Raw genomic sequence first — 26,250 nt, forward strand, 5'->3', positions numbered from 1 at the left:
AACCCATTCACAGATCAGGTCTTCCAGCTCGGAAAATAATGGTTGCCGACCTGATCCACACTTGTGCCTTTTAGCATTTCCCTTGTCCACTTGTTCAATGAGGTTACTATACTCTGCTCGCCATTTTCGGACCAATCGGATACTCAACATCTTCTCTTTACAGAAAGCAGTAAGATTTTGGCCCCAAGAGTCTTCCACGATTCCTTTCTTGTATTCCACGGAGTAGCTTTTTCTTTTTGCGCTCATTTCTAGGGATAAAAAGAAAAGGAATTGGGGTATCAAGGTGGGGGGAGGGGGAACCCTTAAAATGACACAGGAGGGATCAGAGGGGGGAATCAAAATGGCACAGGAGAATCAGAGGGGGCATTACCATTTTAGTAACCCCTTTTGATCCTCCTGTGTCATTTTGATTGCTCCCTCTGATCCTCCTGTGTCATTTTAAGTGATCCCCCTCCCCCCACCCCTATGCCATTGAACACCTTCACCAGACATCCCCCCTACCCCTTTATCAGACATTTACCCCCTGGGGCCTGTCTGGGGACCGTCATTGGGCTTGCTGGGGCCTGGATCTGGGCTGGAGCTGGGTCTGCCACTGACTGAGAACCTTCAGTCATCATGAGGGCGGCCGCGAGCATCAAGTGGTGTCACCAGGACAGACCAGCACTCACCACCTTCACCGCGTCCTGTCCGCTCTAATCCTCCTGTTCTTCTACATGCATCTGCAAAAGTCTCCTCCTCTCTCCCGCCCCGCCCTCACTGCTCACTCCCACCTCCGCTCCGCCTCCACACAGCAGTGATGTCAGGACTCTGTGAAATGTCACTGGTTGCTAGACACCAGTCGGGGTGGCCCTAGCAACCAGTTTACAGTAAATTAATTCTCATTCTGAGACAGAGCCTAGGGGGGCCTTATTTTCGAGGGGATGCCTTATATTTCACTCAGAAGGAAACCTATAAGTAGGTCTTATTTTCGGAGGATGTTTTATTTTCGGGGAAACACGGTATTGTCATATGAAGAAGAAAAACCTGGAGAGATACAACTATTAGTAAACTATCCATGGTGTCTACTTCTGAGTTCAGTTATGGGAGGGAGAATGGATATTTACCTTTTATTTTATATATTCCTCTATATTAGTAATTTTAGAAGTTGGCATGTATTGAGCATTTACCATATGCCCAGAACTGTGCTAAGCATTCCACATACTTAGCATTGTCTTACTCAATCCTCATACCTAAGTGGCTTCCCTAGAATGTTCATATTGTAAATGCTTACAGGTGCCGAGTTGTCAGGAAAGGGATCTGGTGTTTGCTTACCAAGCACACCATTGTAAATCAGATTGTGTGGAGAATGCTGCCAAGCAACACCTTGCTGCTAATACCCCTCATAACAATCTAAAGAAGTACTATTATTCCCAATTAAAAGATAATGAAACTGAGGCACAAAGATGATGAAACTGAGGCACAAAAGTAATTTGCCCAATGTCACATGGCTCATGAGTAGAAGAGCCTATCTGTTAAAATGTGTAGTTTAGGCTCTTAATTTGAATTTTTTGTAAGACAATATTACTTCTTGTAACTTGAAAATATTTTAAAAATTCAAATAGCCAATCTAAAAATGTGATTTTTAATATATTTGGAGACAGAAATGAAAAAAATGTTGGAATATATTATTACTGGTAAAGGTAGGTATCAAAGTAAAACAAATATGTACTTGGGAACATTGCTACTAAGTCAGATGTGGTCTTTTATTTGTAAATTTTCACCAAAGATTAAATTATGTGACTGTCTGTTTTTCCCTTCTCTCCCCCCCCCCCCCCCCCCCCACTTTTAAACAGGATAGATTTACAAGTAGTGTTTGAGCATCATGGAGTTTTTAGGTTCAACTTTAACGGCAACTTATGCCCACCCTAAACCAACACCAACCAACTTTCTACCAGCCATTGGTACCGTGACATCAAGCTATAAGGACCGCTTCCCCCACTACAATGTGACCCATAGCTTGAGTCTTCCTTGGAGACCAAGCACATACTACAAAGTAGCTGCTAACTCACCAACCTTGGGCCCCTACTGCACCAGAGCTCAGAAGGTATCCGAGAGCACCATGCTCCCTTTTGTTTCCAATAGAACCACTCTCTTTACGCGGTACACTCCTGATGATTGGTACAGGTCCAATTTAACCAACTATCAAGAATCCAACACTTCCCGACATAATTCAGAGAGTCTAAGAGTAGACACATCTCGCTTGATTCAAGACAAATACCAACAAATAAGAAAAACCCAGGCAGATTCCACTCAAAATTTGGGAGAACGAGTCAATGACATAGGATTTTGGAAATCTGAAATAATTCATGAGCTGGATTCAATGATTGGAGAGACAAATGAACTAACTGATAGTAAGAAAAAATTGGAGAGGGCTTTGATGGAGACAGAAGCCCCTCTTCAGGTAAATATAAGACCTTATGATTAATGACTCTGCTGTTATGATTATAATTCACTGGTTGAATTTCTGAGGTTAATTATTGGTTGAATTGTGTTTTATTTCACCTGTAGAAGTCAGCTCCTATCAATAAATTAGTAACTGGTGCCAGTAATGTTAAAACAATTACTATTTTTACACATTATACAGAATAATCATATAAGCAGAAAGAATTCTGAATGTAAAGCAAAGGAGGCTAGTTGAAGAGACACCTTGGAACACACAATATATTTAAGAGATGGGAAGATGAAATTTTTATCTTGGTCATTGATATCCCTGGATTAACATAAACATTTTGGGGGAAAATACATCCACAAAACCAACTATTTGTTTAGTCTGGGTTGTGAAATGCATGTGTGTACAGTATAATTCCATTTACTGACACAAGGAAGTGATCAAATTAGACTTTATATATAATTGATTCCAGAGAGAAAGGGAGAGAGAGAGAGAGAAACATCAATGATGAGAGAGACTCATTGATTGGCTGCTTCCTTCATACCCCCTACTGGGGATCAAGCCTGCAACTTAGGCATGTGCCCTGACCAGGAATTGAAGTGTGACCTTCTGGTTCATAGGTTGATCAACCATGGAGTCACACCAGTGGTCCCAAACGAGATCTTCTTAGGAGATGGAATAGTTTAGTTGAATAGAGAAATGAGACTGAGGTTAAGCCAGTTGGGGACATGGAGGCCACATTGCAGTTGGTTACTGGCCTCTGACCAGGCTTCAAAGTGAATTCAAATTGCCTCCAACCTTCTGAGTGTGGGGGGGCGCTCCAACCTCATTCTATACACCTTCACTGAAAGAAGACATTCTGTGTGTGTGTGTGTGTGTGTGTGTGTGTGTGAGCAAAGTTCGTACCATTTTTCTTCATCCTTGGGTGACTTATTTGCCACATGATAAACATTTGCCATAGTTTATTGTTACATCTGTAGTGGCGGATGTAACCACTGCAGATATAGCAATAAGTATCAAGGAGCTGATGTCTAGTGAGTTGAAGAGTTTGTTGGAGACCCCTGCACAGTTACTCTTTTTGTGCCCCCTCCCTATTAAAAACAAGCATATACAAATGCATGCAACCCACCAGAAATTTTAAGAGAGGTTGATAGACACTAATGATGTCATTTAAAGTAACTCATCATGATTTGTTTTGGGGGGATTAGAAGCCCTTCTGTACTTTCTGTGTGCTCCACTCAGTGTGAGGATTTCTGGTCTATTCTACGCCCAACCACATCCAAGTGCACTTACTTTAAATTATCCTGGCAAGTGCTCCTTTCAGAGATGACTGCTTTCAGTGAGATGGTTCTCATTTGAATTGATTTTTTCCTTCAATTTTTGTCTAAAAGTTTTTGATTACTTATTATCAATATAGTATGGGAAGGCCCTGATTAAAATTAGTCATGTGAACTGATTCCTCTCAAAAGAGAAAATATAGATTGCCATCTCATGAAAAAATGTTAAAACTTCATAAAAATGCTAATGAAATCAATGAAGTAACCATCTTTGACCTATAAAATTAACAAAAATTTGATAACATCTAGGATTGGCAAAGTTCAGAAAGTGGACACTTTCATACATTGCTGGTAGGACTGTGCAAAGGAGAAACTTCCTGGAAAGTTATTTAGTAATACACGTTAAAATAATCAGAGTTCCTGTCAACTCATTAATCATCTTCTAGCAAATGTGAATTGCACTATTAAAAAATTAGATTCACTCAAAGATTTTGTTCAATGATGTTATATCTGGATTATAATGGTCATACTATTATATTTTTAAAATAATTTAACATTATAAAGTCACCACATATCATGAAATAGTCTTTGAAAAAGTATTTTAGAAATTACATAATGTTTTTTCATACTTAATTTATGTCTAGCAATATAGGCTATTTTCCATTGGTGCCATTAATATGCTTTGTCTCAAAGATTATTTTATGAATATGGCCTATCATTTAATGTCAACCCCAAAAAGCATAATACAACATTATAAGGACACTATAATCTCTGTTTTGTTAAAGACAAACAAACAAAACATTGATAGGAGTATGGCTAAATCATCTCCTATTTGTATTTTTCTCTTTAATGGATAAGACAATTCTATTTTTATAATTGCCTTTTTAAAAATAATCACTTGGATTTTGACTACACAAGTATTTTGGTGTCTTTAAAGACAATTATTTGTCTTTTTCCTTAGTCTTCTTATAGAACATGTTTGGAGATAATATAAATAATACCTTGAAAACTCAGGTTATTGAAATATTTCTGTAGAAGAAATTAACACCAAGTAATTTTCTCAGATGCTAAGTTGTGGCAATCAATTTAATGCTATCTGCTTCATTTTGTCAGCTCAAATTAGGAAAAATTTCAAACTACAATTGAAGAGTTAACTCTTTACCTTCTAACTAGAACAAGGGGTTTACTTACTAGTAGCTGTCATGGTTTGTGTCACCCACATTTCCAACAAAAAGGCTTGAAAAGTTGGTATTGGGGGTGTTTGTTGACTTGTGTTAGAAGCAGGTCATTAGACACTCAGGTCACTGGTGTTAGTCAGTTTGTGTTAGAGATTTTCCTAATCTGTGTATCTGCAGGTAGCTCGAGAATGTCTTTTTCATCGAGAGAAGAGAATGGGTATTGACTTAGTTCACGATGAAGTAGAAGCAGAGCTGCTGACGGTAAATATGGGGGAAATGCTTTAACCAGAAACTTAGCTGCCAACATGCATTTAATGTTAAAACAAAAGTGATGTTACATATAACCACTTATAAATAAGAAACTAGGGGCCCTGTACATGAAATGCGGGCACTGGGGGTGGGGGTTCCTCAGACCAACCTGCCCCCTCTCACATACTGGGAGCCCTCAGGGGATGTCCTATTGAGATCCCATGCGGAGTGGGCCTAAGCCTAAGTCTGGCCTTCCTTTGTGGGAGGCAACCTGGCTGATCTGGGGGAGGCATCAGCCCATCACCTTGATGCTGCAGCCACTGCTTGTCACCACAATCACCAAGGTATTTTCATCAACATGGACTCCAGTCCCTTCACCAAGAAAAAATGACAATTTTCTTTAGGCATTTTCAAGATGTGTCTTTCATAAGATATGTATTTCTTTCTTTCGGGCGGGCGCGAGTGGAGGGTTGCGGTAGGTAGGGCGTTGGCGGGATGCTGGTTCGTTCACGAAGGGCTACGATTCCGTCCGTCACTTCCTTCACTATTCCTTCTTCCTTCCTTCCTGCCTTCCTCCTTCCTTCCCCTCTTCCTCCCTCCCTCCCTCCCTCCCTCCCTCCCTTCTTCTTTCTTTCTCTCTCTCTCTCTCTCTCTCTCTCTCTCTCTCTCTCTCTCTCTCTCTCTCTCTCTCTCTCTCTCTCTCTTTCTTTCTTTCTTTCTTTCTTTCTTTATTTATTTTTCTTAATCTTCACCTGAGGATATGTTTCCATTGACTTTTAGGGAAAGACAGAGAGAAACATCAAAGTAAGAGGAACATTTTGATTGGTTGCCTCCTGCATGAGTCCTGATCTGGGCCCCAGCCAGGGAGGAGCCTGCAACCTAGGTACATGCCCTTGATCAGAATCGAACCCAGACTCTGCTGTCAGCAGGCAAAGGCATTATCCACTGAGTCAAACCAGTTAGGACAGGAAATGACATTCCTTAGCCCTCCAGCAGCAGACCTTTGTTTTTTTTCTCCAGAAATGTGGAGAAAAACCCTACATCACCTTTTTTGGATTCTTATTACCCAAGTTACTGCGAATATTACCAGTGGCATACAGGAAGCTTAGCCAATGTGCAGTTAGAAAAGGTGTTTCCTCTATAGTTCACACCAATTCAGGCTGGGGCCTGCGCAGGCCCTAAAGCCTCTGGCCTAAGCTTTAGGCCTGGGCAGGGGCCCTCCAGCTCCCTCTGATCACCAGCTCCACCCCTGCCCAGCCCTGCCCAGGCCGAAAGCCTCTTGGACAGGAGAGGAGCCCCAGCTCCCTGAGATCAATCACAGGGGTTCTGCTCTTGTCCAAGCCAAAAGCAGACTCCCAGCTCCCTGCGATTGATTGCAGGGGGTCTGCTTCTGCCCAAGCGATCAATCGCTGGGGGTCTGCTCCTGCACCAGGCCTTGAGCAGGAGCAGAGCCCAGATCGATCACAGGGGATCCGCTCCTCAACTGATGAATGATAAATAAAGCGTGGTCTCTCCATGCAATAGAATGCTATTCAGCCATAAAAAGGAATAGAGTGCTGCTGCATTCTACTACATGAATGACCCTTGAACAGATTCTGCTGCATGAAGGGAGCCTGTGCCAAGGACCACACACTGCATGATTCCATTGATATGAAATGTCCAGATTAGGGAACTCTACAGAGACTGACAGTAGATTAGTGTCTGCTCAGGAGAAGGCGGGTTGGGGATTGGAAACTGGGGATTGCAGCTAAGGGGTATGTTGTCTCCTTGGTGGGTAATGAACATGTTTTAAAAGTTGGTTCTAGTGATAAAAGTTTTAAAAGTTGGTTCTAGTGCAACTCTGTGAATAAAAACCATTGAATTTTACATGAATTTCATTGTATGTGAACAATATCTCAAGAAAATATTTATTGAAGTTGTTCATCATAACATTGTTTAATGTCCTGGGGAAATGTTCAAGTTTAAAATTTAAAAACAAACCACAAAACTCTTCACTTGAAAAAGTTGTAATAATTTTGTGCACTTTTTAAATATCCTCTTGGTACTATTTTGAGTTCCTAGATCTTTTAATGTGAATATCAGAGGAAATCAAATGTTTATTTTAAAAACTCTGATATAACACCTTGTTATATACAGTGTTTACAAAACAGCAGCGTCAAAATCCCACATGTGAGGTCAAGCAGAGCTGCGGGGCCGTTGGGCACAGTGGGCCAGTGGGGCAGGGAGGCAGCCTCTGTTTGGACCAAAGAGCTGGGCATGCTGGAGGCTACCTCACGGCCAGAGACAAGTCCCTTTTTGACTGTCTTTCCCCTCCCTGATTTACTGTCTTGGAAGAATAGTTAATATTCATTTTGCACATCTCCAGAATTTTATTGTTTAGAACCAGAGATGTAAAAAACCTTGAAATCTTACCCCTGTCCCAGCTTGTTCCATGATATGATTTTTTATAGCCCTATAAATAATGAATTTCAGCCTGATATTTAGATCACAATGTTATTGGGGCATATATGCAAATAAGTAGATATAAAGTTGTTTAATTGTTTAACCAGAAACACAATTTCCCTTCATCTGTGTTTTGTTATATTGTTGACTTTGAATGCAATACTCAATAACAAAAACATTAATGTGTGTGTTTTTCAATTGAGTAGGAAGTTGATAATATTCTGTGTTGTCAAGAAAGGATGAAGCTGCATTTGGATAAGGCCGTGGCCCAACTTGCGTAAGAGCTTTACCTCATACAATGTAATAACTATAACCTCTCATACAATGTAAGGTCTATTATGACACTATACTTCTATACCTTCCATTCAGATTTCTCTTAGCTTCTTATATGAGAACTAGAGGCCCAGTGCATGAAATCCGTGCAAGGGGTGAAGGGTGTCCCTCAGCCCAGCCTACACCCTCTTCAATCTGGGACATCCCTCTCACAATCCAGGACTGCTAGATCCCAACTGCTTGCCTGCCTGCCTGACTGATTGCCCCTAATCACTTATGCTTGCCAGCCTGATCACCCTTTAACCACTCCCCTGCCAGCCTGGTTGATGCCTAACTGTTCCCCTGCCAGTCCCATTGCCCCTAACTGCCTTCCCCTGCTGGCCTAGTTGCCCCCAACTGCCCTCCTCTACAGGCCTGATCACCCCCAACTGTCCTCCCTGCCAGCCATCTTGTGCCAGCCATCTTGTGTCCACATGGGGACAGCCATCTTTGACCATCTTGTGTGATGGTCAATTCACACATTACTCTTACATATGGATACACAAACACACACATACGTGCTCACACATGTTTTTATTTGGAGATTAAAATGAGTACTTGGAATGCTTACTTTACATTTTTATTTAAAAAATAATTTGAGATTTCATAGAAATTACTTGTCTTAACTTGGAGTATGGCTAATATTTCTTTTAACTCAAAAGACTGTTACTCTTTGATGAGAAAGTGACTTGGGGGTGTACAGCCCCCAACAGTTGGAAGAGAGATAAACTGTAGTTCATTTTCATGTTTACTTCCTGTACCTCCTTAAGAACGTGTCCTTCCCTGATTTCCTGGCAGAAATGTTCCTTCCTGCTCTGATCATACCATCTCAATATTCATTATAATCATTGCTTAGCAATTTGGAATGAATGGCTTTATAGTCAACACTCGTTACATTTCAGCATTCATTCATCATAGCATTGTAAGTGTTCATCCACCTTATTTTCTACCAGAACACACATCCCTCTTTTCTCTGCAAGGGTGGATAGTAGAAGATGTGAGAGGATGAATAGTAATCAGAGGAGGGACTTGCATAGTGATAATAACTGTCAACACAGAACATGCTGCTGGGGCTGCTGCCTAACAGATCAGTGTTCATTTGGTTATAGTCACAGAAAGGAGTTGGATTCTGCACATACTAATGTTGTCAAGGATTCTGCGTGGCATCCTCAGAGTAGTGAGCCTTATAGTCATGTTGGTACTTCTTACTTAGCTTGCCCAGCCTGCCCATCAAGACAATTGTAAAGTTTGGGGGGGCAGGGGGATCCAGGTGTCAATCTGAGATGTCTCTAGAATGTTTATTATAAAGAGTCTGATTTGGAAATTGGTGACACTAGGTATGATAGTAATTAAGGATGATTCACTGCTTATGGTTTAACTATACAATTTACTTAAGCTGTAGATACCAGGCAAGTAGAGTTCCAATATCAACTTCTGGGTTCTGCTCCCTAGGAGTTTCCAAATCACAGTTTAGTGAGGTTCAAAGAATTGCTTCTGCGATTTTCTCCTGGTCCCATTCTTCATCCCCATTTTCTTTCATAATCTGCAGCCTGCTGCCGTCTTCTGGGTCCTTTGCTCTTCTTGGCCCAGATTGTGCCGCCCTGGACAGCACATTCTCCTTAGTCTCCATTACCCACGATCCCATGTGGCCCTGGTCCAGCCTGTGTGGGAAGTTCTGTTTCTGCATGTGCACTTGCTTGGCCTCTTTGTTGGCGATCCTTTAAAGATCTGGGAGAGATGCCCACCTCACTTCCTCGGACAGCTTTCTCAGCATCTGGTGGCCTGAGCCCCAGATATGGCCACTGGGCTGGGTCCACCCAAGGTGATGGGAGGAGAAAAGGAGCAGTGAAGCATTTAGCTTGAATCTTTGCTGGATATGAAATCTCATTGGGCACCAACATGGCAGCCAAGATTTCCCATCTTGGGCTATCAGTAGGCTGGTGGGGTGCTGCCTCCAGGACTTTCCTTAGCTCTAGGTAGCCAGAGAGAATCTGAGGCCAGGTCAGGGGAGGAAGGCTGGGGGCCATCCTCATCTGGGACAAAAATGAGAAAGGCCTTCTAATCCTCGAGTTTCAACCAACAACTGAGAGAAGAGGCCAAACCCAGAGTAGCAAGGGTAGATGCCTTGCTGTCCTTTGTCCACTTCACATGTGTACTGTTGCAGAATTCACAGAATGCAGGTGATTTGCATGCTGCTACCCTCGGTTCCACTTCACAAATAACAATAAAAAAAGAGATCCAAAAGGTCAAGTGACTTACCCAAAGGCACAGACTTGATGGAAGGGATGCTGTCACTAGAACCAGCCCATTCAATTCCATGCAGGCTTTATTGAGTGACAGCTAGATGCTAAGACAATATTTGGAATACAGAAATGATCAAGACCATCCACTTGTTCTGCTTTTTTAAATACTATCTATTGATATATACTAGTGACTACCAACTTTTTCTTACTAGTCTAGAACTTTCTCCGAAATTCCAACAACCAACTTGGTTCCTGCACTTGGATATTCAGTGGACACCCAAGCTCAGCATGTCGGCTGCATTCTGTCCTGTCCTGAGCTCCTCGCCCATAGCCTACAGGCGTCTTCAAACTACGGCCCGCGGGCCACATGTGGCCCGCAGAGGAGTCTGATCCGGCCCGCCAGGTTTTTTGGGCAGTGAGCGCAGCCGAGGTGTTACAGTAGGAATTAGTAGTTCATATAGTTTGGCCCTCCAGCTCTCTGAGGGACCGTGATCTGACCCCCACTTTAAAAAGTTTGAGGACGCCTGATTAGGGGTCCTAGACCACCCTAGTTGATAGGATTTGCTCTTCCAGTCACTGAACTTGAGCTCTTTATTCTCACTGATGTTCAGTCTCCTAGGAGATTCTCTTGGTCCCATCTTTAAAACACATCCAGGATCTGAGCACTACTCATCTCTTTCACTGCTACCCCTCGGTCTGAGCCACCCTCATCTCACCTGGGTAACTGCCCCATCTGCTCCCGAGTCTCCCTGACTCCCTTGCAGCTGTTCCCAGCCCAGCACTAGAAGGCTCCTCTGAATTGTAAGTCTGTGATCTCTCGCTTCCTCAGGAGGAAAGCCCAGTGCCTCTGGTGTCCTGAGGCTCTGCTTGATCTGGTTCTCCCAGTGTGCCTTTGCTCACACGCTGCCACTTCAAGAAGTCCTACCCACTGGCCCTATTTAACAACCTCACTCATACTCCTGGCCCATTTTCCTGCTAACAAACCACATGATTTGCTTATTTGCCATGATCATCGTCTGTCTCCTCCCAACAGTATGCAGGCTCCTCCTCCGAGGAGATGTTTTGTCACATTCTGGGTGTGCAGAACAGTGTCTGGCATGTGGTAGCACTGGTTGCTATTTGTTGAATGAACTCCTCCAGGAGTGAAGACATGGCTGCCAGTCTTGAACACTTTCCCCCACCCTGGGCCTGTCCTTTGGTAGTGACTACCAGGCCTCTTTTCTGCTGGCAGGGCAGGAAACCACCATCACAGAGCTCACCACCTCCTCCTGGAGCATGGCTGCTAAGGCAAGCACTGACTCCTGCCCTGGAGGTTGATTTTGACCTTTGGTTTCTATCTCCTGGACAGCTCCTCAGGCCTCATGTGACCACAAACTGAGGCACCTGTAGGCCCAGAGGCTGGCTATAATAGCCTCATATTTCTCACCAGAGCACAGCAGGGGAGGGGTATGGGGGAAGAGTTCAGGAGGGAGACAGACAGCGCATGTGTGGACAGGTTCCTCTAAGCCAGGGTCCTCTCTGGAACCATTTGTGTTTTAGGAAGATTGACTCCAGTCCCAGGGCTCCAGATGCTTGACCCCTGTGTATCTGCTCATCTTCTCTCCTAGCCATGGGAGGGGCCTGATGGGTGGGGTTCTAATTACTCATGTGCATGGCCATGCTCCAAGAAGGGTCCTCTTAATGGAAAAAGGTGGCCATGGTTTGAAAAAGGAGGGACCTGAGAAGCAGGAGAGGGTGGGTCTCAGCAGAGAGGGCCTCTCCTCTCCCTCTTATGACATCGCTCCCCGATCTTGAAGCTCCGTGTCCTCTGTGTTGCAGAGCGAACAGAGCGGCCCAGCATGAGCTGGAGAAGGACCTGCATGACAAGCAGGTGGCACACCGGATCGACGACAAGTGCCATCACCTGCGGAACACCTCGGACGGCGTCAGCTACTTTCGCGGAGTGGAGAGGGTGGACGCGACGTAAGTGGGGCACACACCTTCATGATTTTGATGGTATTTACTGTGTTCGTTCTTCTTTCAAAGGATGCAGCTGGCAAGTTAAAATGGGAGCCGTGGGGAGGCGTGGGGAGGCATGGGGAGGGAACGGCCACGCTTGTGCTGGGCAAGTGTCCAGTTCAGGCGCTGTGTGTTCACAGTCAGGCGCTTGCATCCTGTATTCTTTTGGAAAAGGGTGTTTCTTCTTCAGATTCCTACCTATCGAAAGAACACTTTCTGATGTAGAAAGCCTAGAAAACACAGCTAAACGTAAAGGAAAGTGCCGCCTGTGTCCGATGCCCAGGATGCAGTGGGGTGCGGGTTGAAAACAGCTTACTGTACTGTTCTTATTACCACTGATGGTTGAACGTGGTCTGTCTGTGGTTGCTTTGCCGGGCCCTGGCATGCAATTTTGGGTTCATGGTCTTCTCCAGTCATTCCCTTTTTAAATAATCAACTCGGTTAGGTGAAATTCACCTTCAATCAATGTATTCAGTGTAAGTGTACATTTTGATGAATTTTGACAGGATTATATGCTTATGTGACCATGACCATAGTTTAGATAAATAATACTTCCATTGCCCTAGTTGGTTTGGCTCAGTGGATAGAGCATCAGCCTTTGGACTGAAGGGTCCCAGGTTCTATTCCAGTCGAGAGCACATGTCCTGGCTGTGGGCTCAATCCCCAGTAGGGAGCATGCAGGAGGCAGCGAATTAATGATTCTCTCTCATCATTGATGTTTCTATCTCTCTCTCCCTCTCTCTCTGAAATCAATATAAAAATATATTTTAAAAAGTACTTCCATTACCCCTAAAAGTTCCATTGTGCTCCTCCCCACACTCATGCATCCTCTCTTTATAAAGTGAACCCCAAATGGGTTCTCTCCTGTGGGCTGGTCACTCCTACCACCCCAGGGGAGCAGCAGTATGAGCTCTGACTGTTAGGTTCAGAGCTGTGACTCAGATTCAAGTTCTGTGTTCTAAGGGGTCCCCAGCGCCTCTGCTTTGGCTGGACATGAGCAGGAAGTGTCTTCCTCTGCTCCCCCAGGGATAGGGGGCTGGGCTGGAACCACTCACCCTGACCACATTGCCCTCTGAACAGGGCATCTATATGTGCGACATGAACTCTTAGCCACCTCTTGTAGAATGACAGAGTATGGAGTAGATAGGGTGTCATTTAGGGTCACTGGGGCCTGAGCTAAAACCTCTAGCCAACAATAAGAGTATTGTTTGATATCATACCAACAAGTAAAAAAATGTCACCCATGACCCTATTATCCAGAGGTGCCCAATGTTAACAATTAATCATCAGTCCTTCAAATACATTCCCATGTATATGGACATAGAGTTATGCCTCAAGTAATGGTATTTCATACATATTGCTTGAGTAGCATGCCTGAGTACTCAGCTCATGGTATATCCAAAACATTGTTTACAGAAATATTCTTCTGAAATATGAGCTTGCATGCTATAAGGGTGTTTTGTTTTGTTTGTTTTTGTTTCTGTTTCCTTTTTTTTTTTTTTTTTTTTTTTTTTTTTTAGCATAATTCACTCAGTTTTACCTTGAAGCATCAGATTGTTTCCAGGATTCTAGGGATTGACATAACTATTGCTGAAAATGGCCCTTGCATATACATTTTTGGGAGCATTTTCATTGGGGTGAGTTTATACACTGTTTGCTTGATCAGCACCCATTCACCTTGGAATGGCAGACGGTTAGCATGGCCCTTTGCAGGGACCTGTGGACATGCAAGACACCTCTGTATTATCAGCTCTGGGGCCGAATGTGTAGGGCAGAGTGACATAGTTGATCCTGTATGTATATGTAAAGCTACTAAGACTTCAAATCTTCAGTTCTCATCACAAGAAGAAATGTGTAATTATGTATGGTGATGGATATTAATGATACTAATTATGCTCATCATTTTGCTGTATATACATGTATCAAATCAATATGTTGCATGCCTAAAAACCAATGCAATGTTATATGTCAGTTATATCTCAATAAAAATATTTCTAGAAGTGACCTTTCTGGGTTATATGCATTAGAAAGAACCTCATGCACATTGACTTTTCACCCTCCTCCGTGGTTGCACCAGTTCAGCATTCCTACCTGCAGAAGATGAGTTTCTCTCCACAGCTAACCAGGAAATCATTATTCTCTTCACTCTTTCCTTTTTCATAAGAGGCTTATTAACTAATATGTTGTTGTTTTCCTTACTTCTTTGGTTATTCCTGATGTGGAATATTTTTATATGCTTACTAAGCATGTGTGACACATTTGTAATGAACCTACTACCCTTATACTCCACCAATCCCCTTTTTCTCCCCAAAACTAGTAAAGGAGTCAGTTTGTGGTTTGGATTTATAGAAAATTGGCTAGCAATAAAATAAGAAGCAATTAAGAAAAATTTAAATTAAGCTTTGCTCTGATGTTTGCGTTTGGGGCAGTAGAACCAGGATCGGTGTACGGGTTCTCTTACTGGGATGGATGATTGCCAGTTCATCGTTGTCACTGTTGTGTGGCTCTCCTTCCTTTGTCCAGGGTCTCAGTGCCCGAGTCATGGGCCAAATTCACAGATGATAATCTTCTTCGCTCTCAGAGTGAACGAGCAGCCTCAGCCAAACTAAGAGACGACATTCAAAACCTCTTGGTTGTGACTGCAAATGAGATGTGGAATCAGTTCAACAAAGTAAACTTGGCCCTCACTAATCGCATTGCTGAGACTGCTGATGCTAAGAGCAAGATTCAGGTTCACTTAGCAAAGGTAAGTCAAGCCACAGCTGAGCTGATGGGCATTGCAGGGGCTCTGGGACCAGGGCACTCACCACCCTACAGACGAAGAGAAATTAAAAACAGTACAAAGTGCGCCATTTATTTTAGAAGGCAGTCAGGTGTCAGACTGAAATTGGAACCCACTGGCTTTGGGAACACAAAGAATGCACTATGTAATAAAAGCTTCCTAGTATTTTTAACAGAAATAAAAATATTATTAAAGCTTAATGAATCACTGTATGTAACTAGGAAGTGAACTTATTATTAGAACATATGGTAGGAATGTTTTCTGTTGAATTATTTCAGGCACTTATTTTTTCTGGAATACAAAAGCAAATACTGGAAATTATTAGGTGGTTCACAGTGTTCCTGATATGGAGCTTTCTAAGTGCTCTAAGTATAAGAGTTTTACAAGGACAATAAAATGAAGGGCTCCATCAGCATTCATATGTCTCAAGATAACCGGGGAGCTCCCTTTACTTGGCATCGGTCTCAGAGCCCTTATTGTGTCTGTGGCTTATGCTGCATCTGTTGTCAGTTCTTTTTTTAAGAACCTTACAAGTCGTCATGTCACTTGGGAGTGATGTTAGCCCCTGGAGGGCCCTGTGGTCTCAGGATGCAGTGAGGTGTCCTTCCACTGAGGGGCGCTTTCTTAGGGTAACACACACTTACTGAGTCAGAGCGTGTGCTGCCGACTGTGAAGGGCAGACGGAGTATAAAATGTAGTTTTTGTCCCCAGACTGCAGACATTATGGAAAGGTAAGAGCCATTTGAAGGCCTTTTAGAAGACTGATGGGATGGAGCTCCTTGGCTCCCCAAACTGTACTTACTCCGGTGTTAGCTGCGGCTGCCAAACAAGGCGCAGCGGGGATCCGCTGTCTCACGGTCTGGAGGCTGGAAGTCTGAGGTCCAGCCTCTCTCCGTCGTCTCCCTGTGTCCTCACATAGTCTCCCCTCTGCATGTGTCTGTGCCCTAACCGCCTCTTCTCATAAGGACACCAGGCACGTTGGATTAGAACTTAACGAGTACTAACCCAAGCTTTTACTCAGTCACATCTCCAAATACAATCAAAGCTTGAGGTGCCAGGGGTTAGGACTTTAACAAATGAATTTGGGGGAGGGTGGCAGAGAGGGTAGAATTCAGCTTATCAAAAATGCGTTCAAGGCAGACACTTGAGGGGATATATGTGTGAATGACACCTTGACCTTGCCATCTTGTATCTCACAGTGAGATAAGACACATAGGTAGAAACTGATGAGCTGCATCAGAAAGGTGCAGAATGAAGCCCTCGGGGCTACAGAGAATGTGTTTAGCAGAAGCAGCAGTTGTGTGCAGCCTGAGAGGCAGAAGCTCCAGAGCAGGGCCTTGATGTAGGAACAGGGCAGAGGTTGCTGGGATTCTGGGGGGTGTGGGGGGAAAGGGTCAAAGATTAGGGGACAGATTTAAGAGTTCCTGGGGTACACAAGCCTGAATCTGTGCGATTATGTGAGAGCTCGGCAGGGGATAGGAGAAAGGGTGGAGCAGAGAGTGGTCAGGGGACAGCACCTTGCACTGGAAGTGAGCAGGGAGAGTTAGAATGGCAAGTAATTAGGACAGCAGTTGGCCAGAGAAACTATGCCAGGTGAGGGACTCAAGGGGAGGGGGCTTCAGAAAGGCCCTTCGCTGGCTTTGAGGGCACAGTCTCATAGGGCAGTTCGGCCAGAGACAGTTCCATGGCTACTGAGTAGGGAGAGAAGGAAGTGCAGGCAGGCGTGAGCACGTGGCAGTGAGCCTGGGGAGACAGCACCGCTGGGAGCACTCCCTGGGACTGGTGAGTGTGGTGGTAGACAGTCAGATTTAAAGGAATTGGGTGATACTTGAGTGTGTCTCAGGCCAAAGGAACGGGAAGAGGAAGTGGGAGAGTGATGGGAAGGGGCTGTGGAGAAATGAGAGGGCAGAGATCTGAGCTGGAGGAGAAGGGAAGGTTTTCAGAGCTTAGTGGAAGGGGGGACTCACTTCACAGAGGAAATCCAGGCAGAGGGCCATGTTTACTCGGTTTGGGGGAAGGGGGCCACTTTAAGAATAAAGGATATAAAGTCAGGACTACAAAACTGCCAGTGCCCCTCCTTGCAACTGAGATTCCCTGCAGCTAGACCTCTATTTGCTTCAAGACAAATCCCCACCAGCAGGAAGACACCCTGTGAGGTTAGTGAGCAGGGATAGCAGAGAGAAGGGGCGAGGACCAAGTGAGGTGAGGAGGGAAGTTAGGGCCACTCAAACCTCACGGCCTCACTTACCTTAGTTACAACTGGTGATCTGGCGGAAACATTTCAGAAGCTGGTGATCTGGAATAAAGGATAGCACTTGCCCATCTGACGTAAATTACCACCTTGGCTGATGCTCCCCCCGCCAAAAAAAAACTAGGAGTCAGGAAGATGGGTTCAGGAAGAGAGAGAGCTGCCCCAGCCCAGGCTCCCTGGGGCTGGGGCTCAGGCTGGGACTGGGGCTGGGACTTGAGAGGGCGGGCGTGCTCAGGGAGCCCACCTCCCCATCCCAAGAAGCAGGTGGGCCACCCGCCATGGATGGGCAGGAGGAAGAGCAGGTGGGAGGAACACACAGCACAGCTCAGCACTGGGCATTCACTTCTCTCTCTGCAGACACTGCAAGAGATTTTCCTGACTGAAATGACCATAGCATCCATCCGGAAAGCCATCAAGGACAAGTCTGCCTTCCTGAAGGTGGCCCAGACCAGGCTGGACGAGCGCACGAGGAGACCGAACATCGAGTTGTGCAGAGACATGGCCCAGCTGCGGTGAGCAGGGAGGGGGCACCCTGCAGGGGAAAGCAGGGCCCTTTGGGATAGCGCACGAGCCTGCCTGGTTCCGTGTTCTTCAAGAAAGCGCTGTCTCGAACACATCGCACCTCATGAGAAAGCACAGTGATGCTCATTGCTGGGCCCCTGTCAGTATTGATGACGGGAGCTGGCGTCCCATGCCCACTGCGTTAGGTTCATGGAGTTTGATAGAAGTTCTTAAGATGGATGTTGGTGGTGGATGCATAGCATGGGAATGTACTTAATACCACTGAACTGTGCACTTAGAAGCAATGGAGATGGCACATTCTATATGTATATTTTACCATAGTTTTCTTAAACAAGAAAAAGACATTAACATTACACACACAAAAAGTGACAAATAGTCCTAACCGGTTTGGCTCAGTGGATAGAGCATCAGCCTGTGGACCGCAAGTTTCCAGGTTCAATTCCGATCAGCGGCATGTACCTTGGTTGCAGGCACATTCCCAGTAGGAGGTGTGCAGGAGGCAGTTGATGTTTCTTTCTCATCGATGTTTCTAACTCTCTATCCCTCTTCTTTCCTCTCTATAAGAAATCAATAAAATACGTGTTGTTTTTTTAAAGTGATAAACAGTTGGCCTTATTCAGAGGCCAAGGTGGATTTGGAGTTCCTCGCTAGTCATGGCAGAGTGCGCTTGTCTGCTGTCTGCTGTATATTTACTCTAAGTGCCTGAGACTTGTCAGAAAAGGGACCCGCATCACAATCCCACTGACCCCTTCTCTCTGCTCTGCCCTTTGCTCTCTTTGGCCTCTTTGGTGGTTAATACAACTGCCCTTGTCATTAAGAGCATCCTCATGATCGCCTGAAACCCCTAAAAGGTTTTTAGGGTCATTCAGCTTGTTCTATTCTCAGTAGAAATTGAGACCAGCTGGTCTTCATCAATACGTCTCCCGCGCACACACGGCAGAAGGAATCTGACACCATCGTTTATCTACTAAACACTGCGTGTATTTGTTACCATTTTAACTTTGAAGGCTCCTTTTAGGATGGGCTTGTAAGTTATTGGCCAGGCCCCTTATCCCCCCTTAATTCTGGCTTTCTTTCTAATTTCCAAATGCCTTCTTCTGCCTTTTCTCTTTGGATTTCATTGTTGCTATTCTTAGGTCATAAGCGCTTCTTTGCAGAGGCAGAGCCACTGCAGGGGCAAACGGGGAGCCCTGAAATGCAGAGCTGCTTCTGGGGAGAGATGCCAGCAGTCGTTGTCCCTTGCCCAGGACAGAATCCCCATGTCATCATGCAGCCTTTATCCAAGGGGTCAAAGGACCCTAAGCTTCACCACAAAGACAGTGGGTTTTATGGGGGAAAAGGAAAGAGTGATCATGGGGCTGACAATGATGAAAGTAACAATACAGATGATGATGGAGGCAGTAATAACAGCTGCACCACCAGTGATCTCATTCTGTGCTGACCCGTCTTGAGCACTTTATCTCCATCATTATTTTCAGGTTATAAGGAAACTGAGGCAGAAGTGGGTTGAGTGACCTGGTCCATGTGGCACCTGATGGTACAAGGAGAGCCACAGTGTGAATCCAAACAAGCTGCTTGCTTCTTCTGCTCCCCCAGCTTTCGCACTGTGTTTTCACCGTCCCCTGTCACGTTGCTGATCTCCTCTGACTGCAATACCCGTGTGGGTGAGTCAGCAATGCAGGTCCTGCATCCTCATTTCTCTCTGAGGAAGAGAGGAGGATGAGACCCAGAGCCAAGGAGGGGTTGTCACTGAACACGCATAGCCTGGGGGTCTGTATCAAATGCTCACAAGCACACGGTAGAAAGCATGCAGACAGATTACTGCATTTCTCCCAGGGGAGCTGTTGTCTGAGGCCATAGCTACAGAGGCGTTCAGCCAGCTACATGTTTCTCAAAGGGAGTTCCCTGGGACCACTCTGGTCCAGAGCCCATTATTTAGGTCAGGCTGCACTCCCTCCAGAAGCCAGGTGGGTCCGATGGGCAGTGTGCAGTGTCTGCACTCCAGAGAGCACACTCATCTGGCCAGGGAGGGCCGGGGCACAGATTGTGGCTGCATGCAGCTATGATTAGGAGAAACCGAAGGGGAGTTTCATGCTCTGAGAAACTTTCCCGCATCCTCACACGTGGCAGTAGGATTCAGACTGCGAGCACAAGCCGGGCGCTCTCAGAAGGGTTTGGAGTGGTGGGCTGGCCCCACAGACAACGGGGCATTCAAGGCGCTGAATGGCGTTCACTCTTTTCCTCCTTCGCGGCCACACAGAGCTGCTTTTCCCGACTTCCTGTCGACTTTGTAGTGTGTCTACTTCCCTTGCTCCTTCACTGGCTTCGGGACAAAACCTGCTTTTGTTTCCATAAAGATTTCTTGTTAAAATAGCATTGCCAAAAATATGGCCCCAGAATTAACAACAGCGGAATTTAGGATTATTATTGGGGGATGGGAGTATTTTTCCTCTTCCACTGATGATTCTGAAAGCAGCCCTTTGGCCCGCCAGAAGAAGGAAAAATAAGCCCACAAACTCAAAAGACGGAGGGCTGAGAAAAATTGTTGTTTTCATTTCAAGACTTTTATTTTCATTTAAAATGTTCTAAATGGGTCCTTTCAAAAGTAATTGTAAACATTCTTGGCATCGTTGGCGGCCAGCCAGACCAGGCTCTGCTTCACTTAAATAATCTTGATGCATTTTTTAACTATGGTCACTTTATTTGTGTTTGAATGCAAATGTTTTTCAATTCTGTAATTCCCTCCAAATGAGAGGTTTCTGCAGGACAGCCACAAGACCAGGAGCCAGAGTGAAGTGTGGGTGAGGGAGGGGATGTGTCCCCGATGGCGCAGGTGGAGGGAGGGGCCTCCTGCCATCTGGGTTCACACAGCAATGGGACACAGGGTGTTAACTGCCTACTTTCTATGTGTCTTAAATTCCTTAAAAACAAACAAACAAACAAAAACCCATGATATTTTAATATGTATATTTTCAAAAGTTCCCTCAGCTAGATCTTCCACTAGACTATGGTTTGGCTGCGAGGAGTAAATATTCATTTATCTTCTTGTTCCTGGGGCCTCACGGTTCCTTTGGAAGGCAGAGGCAAGGTGCAGGGGCGGTGGAGACGAGAAGCAGGCCCCGTGTGACCATACCCAGCCCCGGGCACGGAGCTCACCGCCGCATGTGCAGCTGCCTTCTGGGAGGCCTGCTTCTTCCCGGTGATATTTTATACCCCGGGGTCCTCACCAAAGACTTAGTTTCAACCCAACGTGACCTAAACAACAGCTAAACATGCTTTAAATCTGTTCTGTGTTTAGCAATCCCAGACTGGAAGAAACTTAGCCTTGAAGTTTCCATTCCATCCCTCCCCATTGAGAGTAAGAAAACAGGCTCAGGGTCTAAGATGAAAGAAGATAGGTGGCGTGGATATTTCTCATGGCTTATTGCTGCTTCTATGAGTCTAGGGTGAGGCGGAGGGGCGGGGGCTTTGCGGTGCCCTTCCTCTTCTCAGGCTGCCTGCAGGTGGATGGGAAGCTGAACCTGTAGGCCCATCCAGGCCCCTCCAGGCTCCCTCCAGCACAGTATTCATCACTTGGGGTCCAGTTCTTGTTCTTGAAAGACCCTGTGGTGGACTTGGACCTCTGGGTAATGCCCCACCTCCCACAGTGACCTTCCTAACTTGGGACATTGAAGTTGGTCCTCATCCAACAAGTATGTTTTGCATGCCTGTCAACTGCTGGAAGGGCTGCTGGCTTCAGCCTCAAGCAAAATCGGCTCAGGGCGCAAGTGCTCCTGGAACACCCACACTATGGATGTGAGAAAGAAGTCTGTTTCTCTATCTGGGCTTTGAGGATGGCATACATCAGCAGATGGGGGCAGATGGGTGGTGGGTAAAGTGCTGGGCTGAGGGGATGGGAAGGGTGAAGGCACTGAGGTCAGGGACAGCAAGCACGTCCAAGGGCATGCCAACAGAGCACAGGGGAGGACTCTGTGGCACATGTGAGATGGCATAACAAGACTATGACTGAGGGGTGGGCTATTAGGAAGAGGGCTGGTCACGATCACCAGAGGGTTTTGGTTTCAGCATTCTCAGGATGACATAGCCATTGCCTGGGATGGGACACACCACCTGCTCCATGCCCTACGTAGACCTGGGTCAGCCACGCCCTAGCATGGCCAACAGGAAGGGTGAGCCCAGCACAAGGGCATGGTGGGACCCTCCCGGAGTTTGTGAAAAGGTCATGGTGTGATGGTTGTGCTGTCCAAATGAGAGGCGGTGCTCCCAGTTGTGTAGATCAGCTGTCATGTCAGAAAGCTCTCTGAAGGTCAAAGAGAGGACAAGTCTCTCAAAATTGTGTTTTCTTTTTGAAAAAAATTTATTGTTTTCTTTCTGCTTTTAAGAATAGTATTAGCTCATGATAGAAATATCAGAAAATGAAATAAGGAATAAAAACCATCCTTAATTCATCGAGGAATAGGCGATGTTAGCTATTTGTCACATTTACCAGCAAACACAAGAACAAAACTGGGATTTTTCTGCGTATGAGATTTAACATCCCGACTCAACCAGCATCGTGCTGTGGGCTTCCTTCCCCACGGCAAGCACAAGGTGGTGGTGGTGGTTGTTATAAGCATTGCTCGCATACTATTTTGTCACCTGGCTATAGCATACATTATTATTAGACATTAATGTTTTCCCTCTCATTTAGTCATACTCTTCTACTCAATACAAGATAACACTGTGAAGAAATTATTTTGTTATACTTTTATGTCACACTTTTCACCTTCCTGTTTTTTTCTCCAAAAGTTGTTTGTTTGTTTGTTTTGTGGGTGGGTGTGGTTATTCTGATTTTTAAATAAATTCAAATAGTATAGATCTATATAGAATACAAAGTAAGGCTCCCTCTCCTGGCTCTCCACCCTCTCACCCCCAACCTCAACAGCAACTGTGATTTGTACAACTCCTTAAGATTACACTTCTCACTGTAGGAAAGGAGTGCATGACGGATTTTGAGTAGAAAAATTGTTGCTTTGGTGCCATTTTAATAATCATAACAGGCTGTTAGAACCCACAGGGCCTGGCACCATACTGGCCCTGTGTCAGGTTGCCAGATTTTGCAAATTAAAACAGGACAGCCAGTTAAATTTGAATTTTGGATAAATAATGGTTAATTTTTCAGTATATATACCCCAAATATTGCATACAACAAACTAAAAATACTTATGCTAAGTAAAAATCCTTGCACTAAGTATTATTTAGCCTTAAAAAGGAAGGGAATTCAGACATCTGCTGCCACATGGTCTGACCCTGAGGACACAGAAGACAAACACTGTGGCTCCACACACAAGAAGGTCCCCACAATGGTCAGATTCATAGAGACAGAGGGCAGGGAGGTGGCTGCCAGGGGTCTGGGGAGGAGAATGAGGAGTTCGTATTGAATGAAGACAGTTTTTGCAAGATGGAGAGGGCTCTATAAGTAGATGGTGCTAATGGTTGCATAGTTAAAAAATACTCAAGATGATAAAAATTTTATCACAATTAGGAAAATACTTATAATTAAAAATTACACATGCATCTGAAATTCAGATTAAACTGGGCATCCTGTTTACTATGAGGCAACCCTGCACTTTGGGAATTACAGTTAGAAATGAGGTGGTCTTATCGAAAGGAGTCCAGTGTGGTGAGTCCAATATCCCAGTCTCTGCTTCTGTTCTTTTCTCATAGGGAGCTCAGAGAGCTGGTTCTTCGTATGGCCACCTGGGTCCCCACTTCCTCTTAGCTTCCTGTTGTGTGCAGCAATACACACATGTGGTGGAGGGCCCCTGGAAGGCAGTCCAGCAGTCCTCTGGGCCTAACTTCCTCGTCTGTAAAATAAGGAAGCCAGGCTCAATGACCTTTTACATTGCTTTTCCAGTTGCAAAGTTCTGGGAAGCTATTGAATTGCCTTGGTATAATGATTTTAATATGGTCTGAATATTTTTTCTATGATCACAAAATCTTTTTTGTCTCTAGGGATGACCATATCCCTTTTGTTCATCGTCACTGCCCTCTTTATATTACTATATTTTAATTAATCTTGTGTATCTCCAGTCCACTGATAAATGAACTCCAAAAATGAAGAAAACCTTAACTTTGAATAACTGGTTAAAATTTGGTGAATTTGAAGTTGTGTTTTCCACTGAACAGAGTCAAGCAGGGAAGCAGCATGGTGATTAATAGAAGTGGGTATGGATTTCATGCAAAACCTAAGGTCCTGGTACCTCAGTTTCCTCATCTGTAAAATGGTAATAATCACAGTATCTACTTCAGAGTGTTGTTATTGAGATTAAATCGTTTGATCACATGAAGTACTTAGGATAGAATATCTATTTACTACATAGTAGCATTTAATACGTACTATATTATACATATAATAAAGTAGTTGATAAATGAGTTACCATTATTATTATTATTACTAGAGGCTCGGTGCACGACATTTATGTACTGGGGGAAAGGGGTCCCCCTCAGCCAGCCTGCACCGTCTCGCAGTCTGGGATCCCTTGCTCCTTACCACCTGCCTACTCAATGCTCCTTAGCTCTGCCATGGAGGCGGGAGAGGCTCTCACCACAGCCACTGTGCTCACCAGCCATGAGCCGGGCTTCTGGCTGAGTGGCACTTTCCCTGTGGGAGCTCACTGACCTCCAGGGGACAGCTCCTGTGTTGAGCGTCTGCCCACGGGTGGTTGGTGTGCACCATAGAGACCAGTTGTTCTGCCATTTGCTGTTTGCATATTAGCCTTTTATTACATAGGATTATCTTTTTATAATCTATTTCCTATTTTTCTCTTGACTGACTATGTGGTTATCTCCCTTAGATATTATTGGCCAAATCAGTGGTTGGAGGAGCTCTTAATTGCTCTTTGGGAAGAGAAATACTTTCTAAATGTAAACACAGTGGAAGAAATCAGAAAGAAAAGAAGAGATTTGGCTTAGTAAAAACTGAGCTCCCACTGAAACTGGTTTGGCTCAGTGGATAGAGCGTTGGCCTGCAGACTGAAGGGTCCCAGGTTCCATTCTTGTCAAGGACATGTACCTTGGTTGTGGGCACATCTCCAGTGGGAGGTGTGCAGGAGGTTTCTCTCTCATCGATGTTTCTAACTCTCTAACCCTCTCCCTTCCTTTCTGTAAAAATCAATAAAATATGTATTTAACAAACAAAAACAAAAACTGAGCTCTTGCCTGGCCAACATGGCTCAGTGGTTGAGCATTAACCTATGAACCAAGGGGTCACGGTTCAATTCCCAGTCAGGGCACATGCCCAGTTGTGGACTTGACCCCCAGTGTGGGGGTGCAGGAGGCAGCTAATCAATAATTCTATCTCATCATTGGTGTTTTTATCTATCTCTCTCCCTTTCTCTCTGAAATCAATAAAAATATATTTAAAAAAAAACAATAAGAAACTGAGCTCTTACATATAACAAAAACATCACAAAATTAAAAGGCAAAAGACAAATTGGGGAAACATTTGCCACAAGATAGCAGACAAAAAAAAGTCAATGTGCTTGATCCTGAAAAAGCTCTCTGCAAATAAATTAGATAAATAGAAATATCTCAGTGAAAAAAAGGAGCACAAAACAGAGAGAGAATTCACACAAAAAAATGCAAAACAGACATTTAGAAAAGGTTCACTAATAAAGACATAAAAATTAAAACAATATAAATTCATAGAACTTGAGGAAATGCTAGATTTTTCCACGAAGTAAAAAAAAGTTTCCTTTTTGTTTTAATGAGAACTTGCCATGTTTTTTTTCTATCATTTCAACCTAATTGGAACTGCAATTTGTTTCACAGTTTATGTAGCTGATTTTATGCATTGTTTACATGTTCTATTAAGTTTTCAGTGTTTACAAGTATATTTACTCTGGGACCTTGAAGCATTATCTTGGGGTGTTTAAAAGTTTAGCGTGTGTGTGTGTGTGTGTGTGTGTGTGTGTGTGTGTGAGAAAAATTTGTTGTTGTCCCCAACATATGCTTAGTGTGCCTTTGGGGTTCTGGGTGTAGTGAGTGGGTGTAGCCCTGGCCCCACACCAGTCTTGCTTCTTCCTTGCAGTCTAGCCATATGAAGTAGTTGTGATGCCCATGTGACCCATGTGCCTCAGGGACTCCATCTGAGCTCAGCAGCAGCCACACCTCCAATAGAAATTCACTGACCACACACATCCTTAATCCAGCTAATAACCACATTTGGAAATGTGACCTCTGCTAATCTAAAAGATGCTTCTTCTCTCCCACAGCCTTGTCAACGAGGTGTACGAGGTGGATGACACCATCCAGACCTTGCAGAGACGCCTGAGGGAGGCTGAGGAGACCCTGCAGTCTCTGGTCCACACCAAAGCCACCCTGGAGCACGACCTGGCTGTCAAAGCCAATACTCTGTACATCGACCAGGAGAAGTGCATGGGGATGCGCAAGAGCTTCCCCAACACCCTCCGGCTGGTGGGCTACTGCTAGGCATGCATCAGGAGCTGCTTCTTTACTCCTGGGAAAGTAGCAGCAGAGCTGTGGAGCCTGAGCTGATCCTTTCACTTATTAAAGGATTGCATTGAT

The 26,250-nt window shown here is 44.7% G+C and overlaps 1 protein-coding gene across 1 annotated transcript; it reads left to right on the forward strand.

Annotated features, from left to right (window-relative positions):
- The first annotated feature begins 1,834 nt into the window (after nucleotides 1-1,834).
- Nucleotides 1,835-26,250, forward strand: TEKT3 (tektin 3). The gene is made up of 7 exons (XM_036452172.2): nucleotides 1,835-2,440; nucleotides 5,061-5,144; nucleotides 7,781-7,851; nucleotides 11,948-12,091; nucleotides 14,651-14,873; nucleotides 17,518-17,672; nucleotides 25,938-26,250. The coding sequence occupies exons 1-7, from the start codon at nucleotides 1,862-1,864 to the stop codon at nucleotides 26,152-26,154; spliced, it is 1,473 nt and encodes a 490-aa protein (XP_036308065.1). The 5' UTR covers nucleotides 1,835-1,861; the 3' UTR covers nucleotides 26,155-26,250.

The sequence above is a fragment of the Pipistrellus kuhlii genome, unplaced genomic scaffold (assembly GCF_014108245.1).
Source record: "Pipistrellus kuhlii isolate mPipKuh1 unplaced genomic scaffold, mPipKuh1.p scaffold_m20_p_23, whole genome shotgun sequence".
In the NCBI taxonomy this organism is placed as follows: domain Eukaryota; kingdom Metazoa; phylum Chordata; class Mammalia; order Chiroptera; family Vespertilionidae; genus Pipistrellus; species Pipistrellus kuhlii.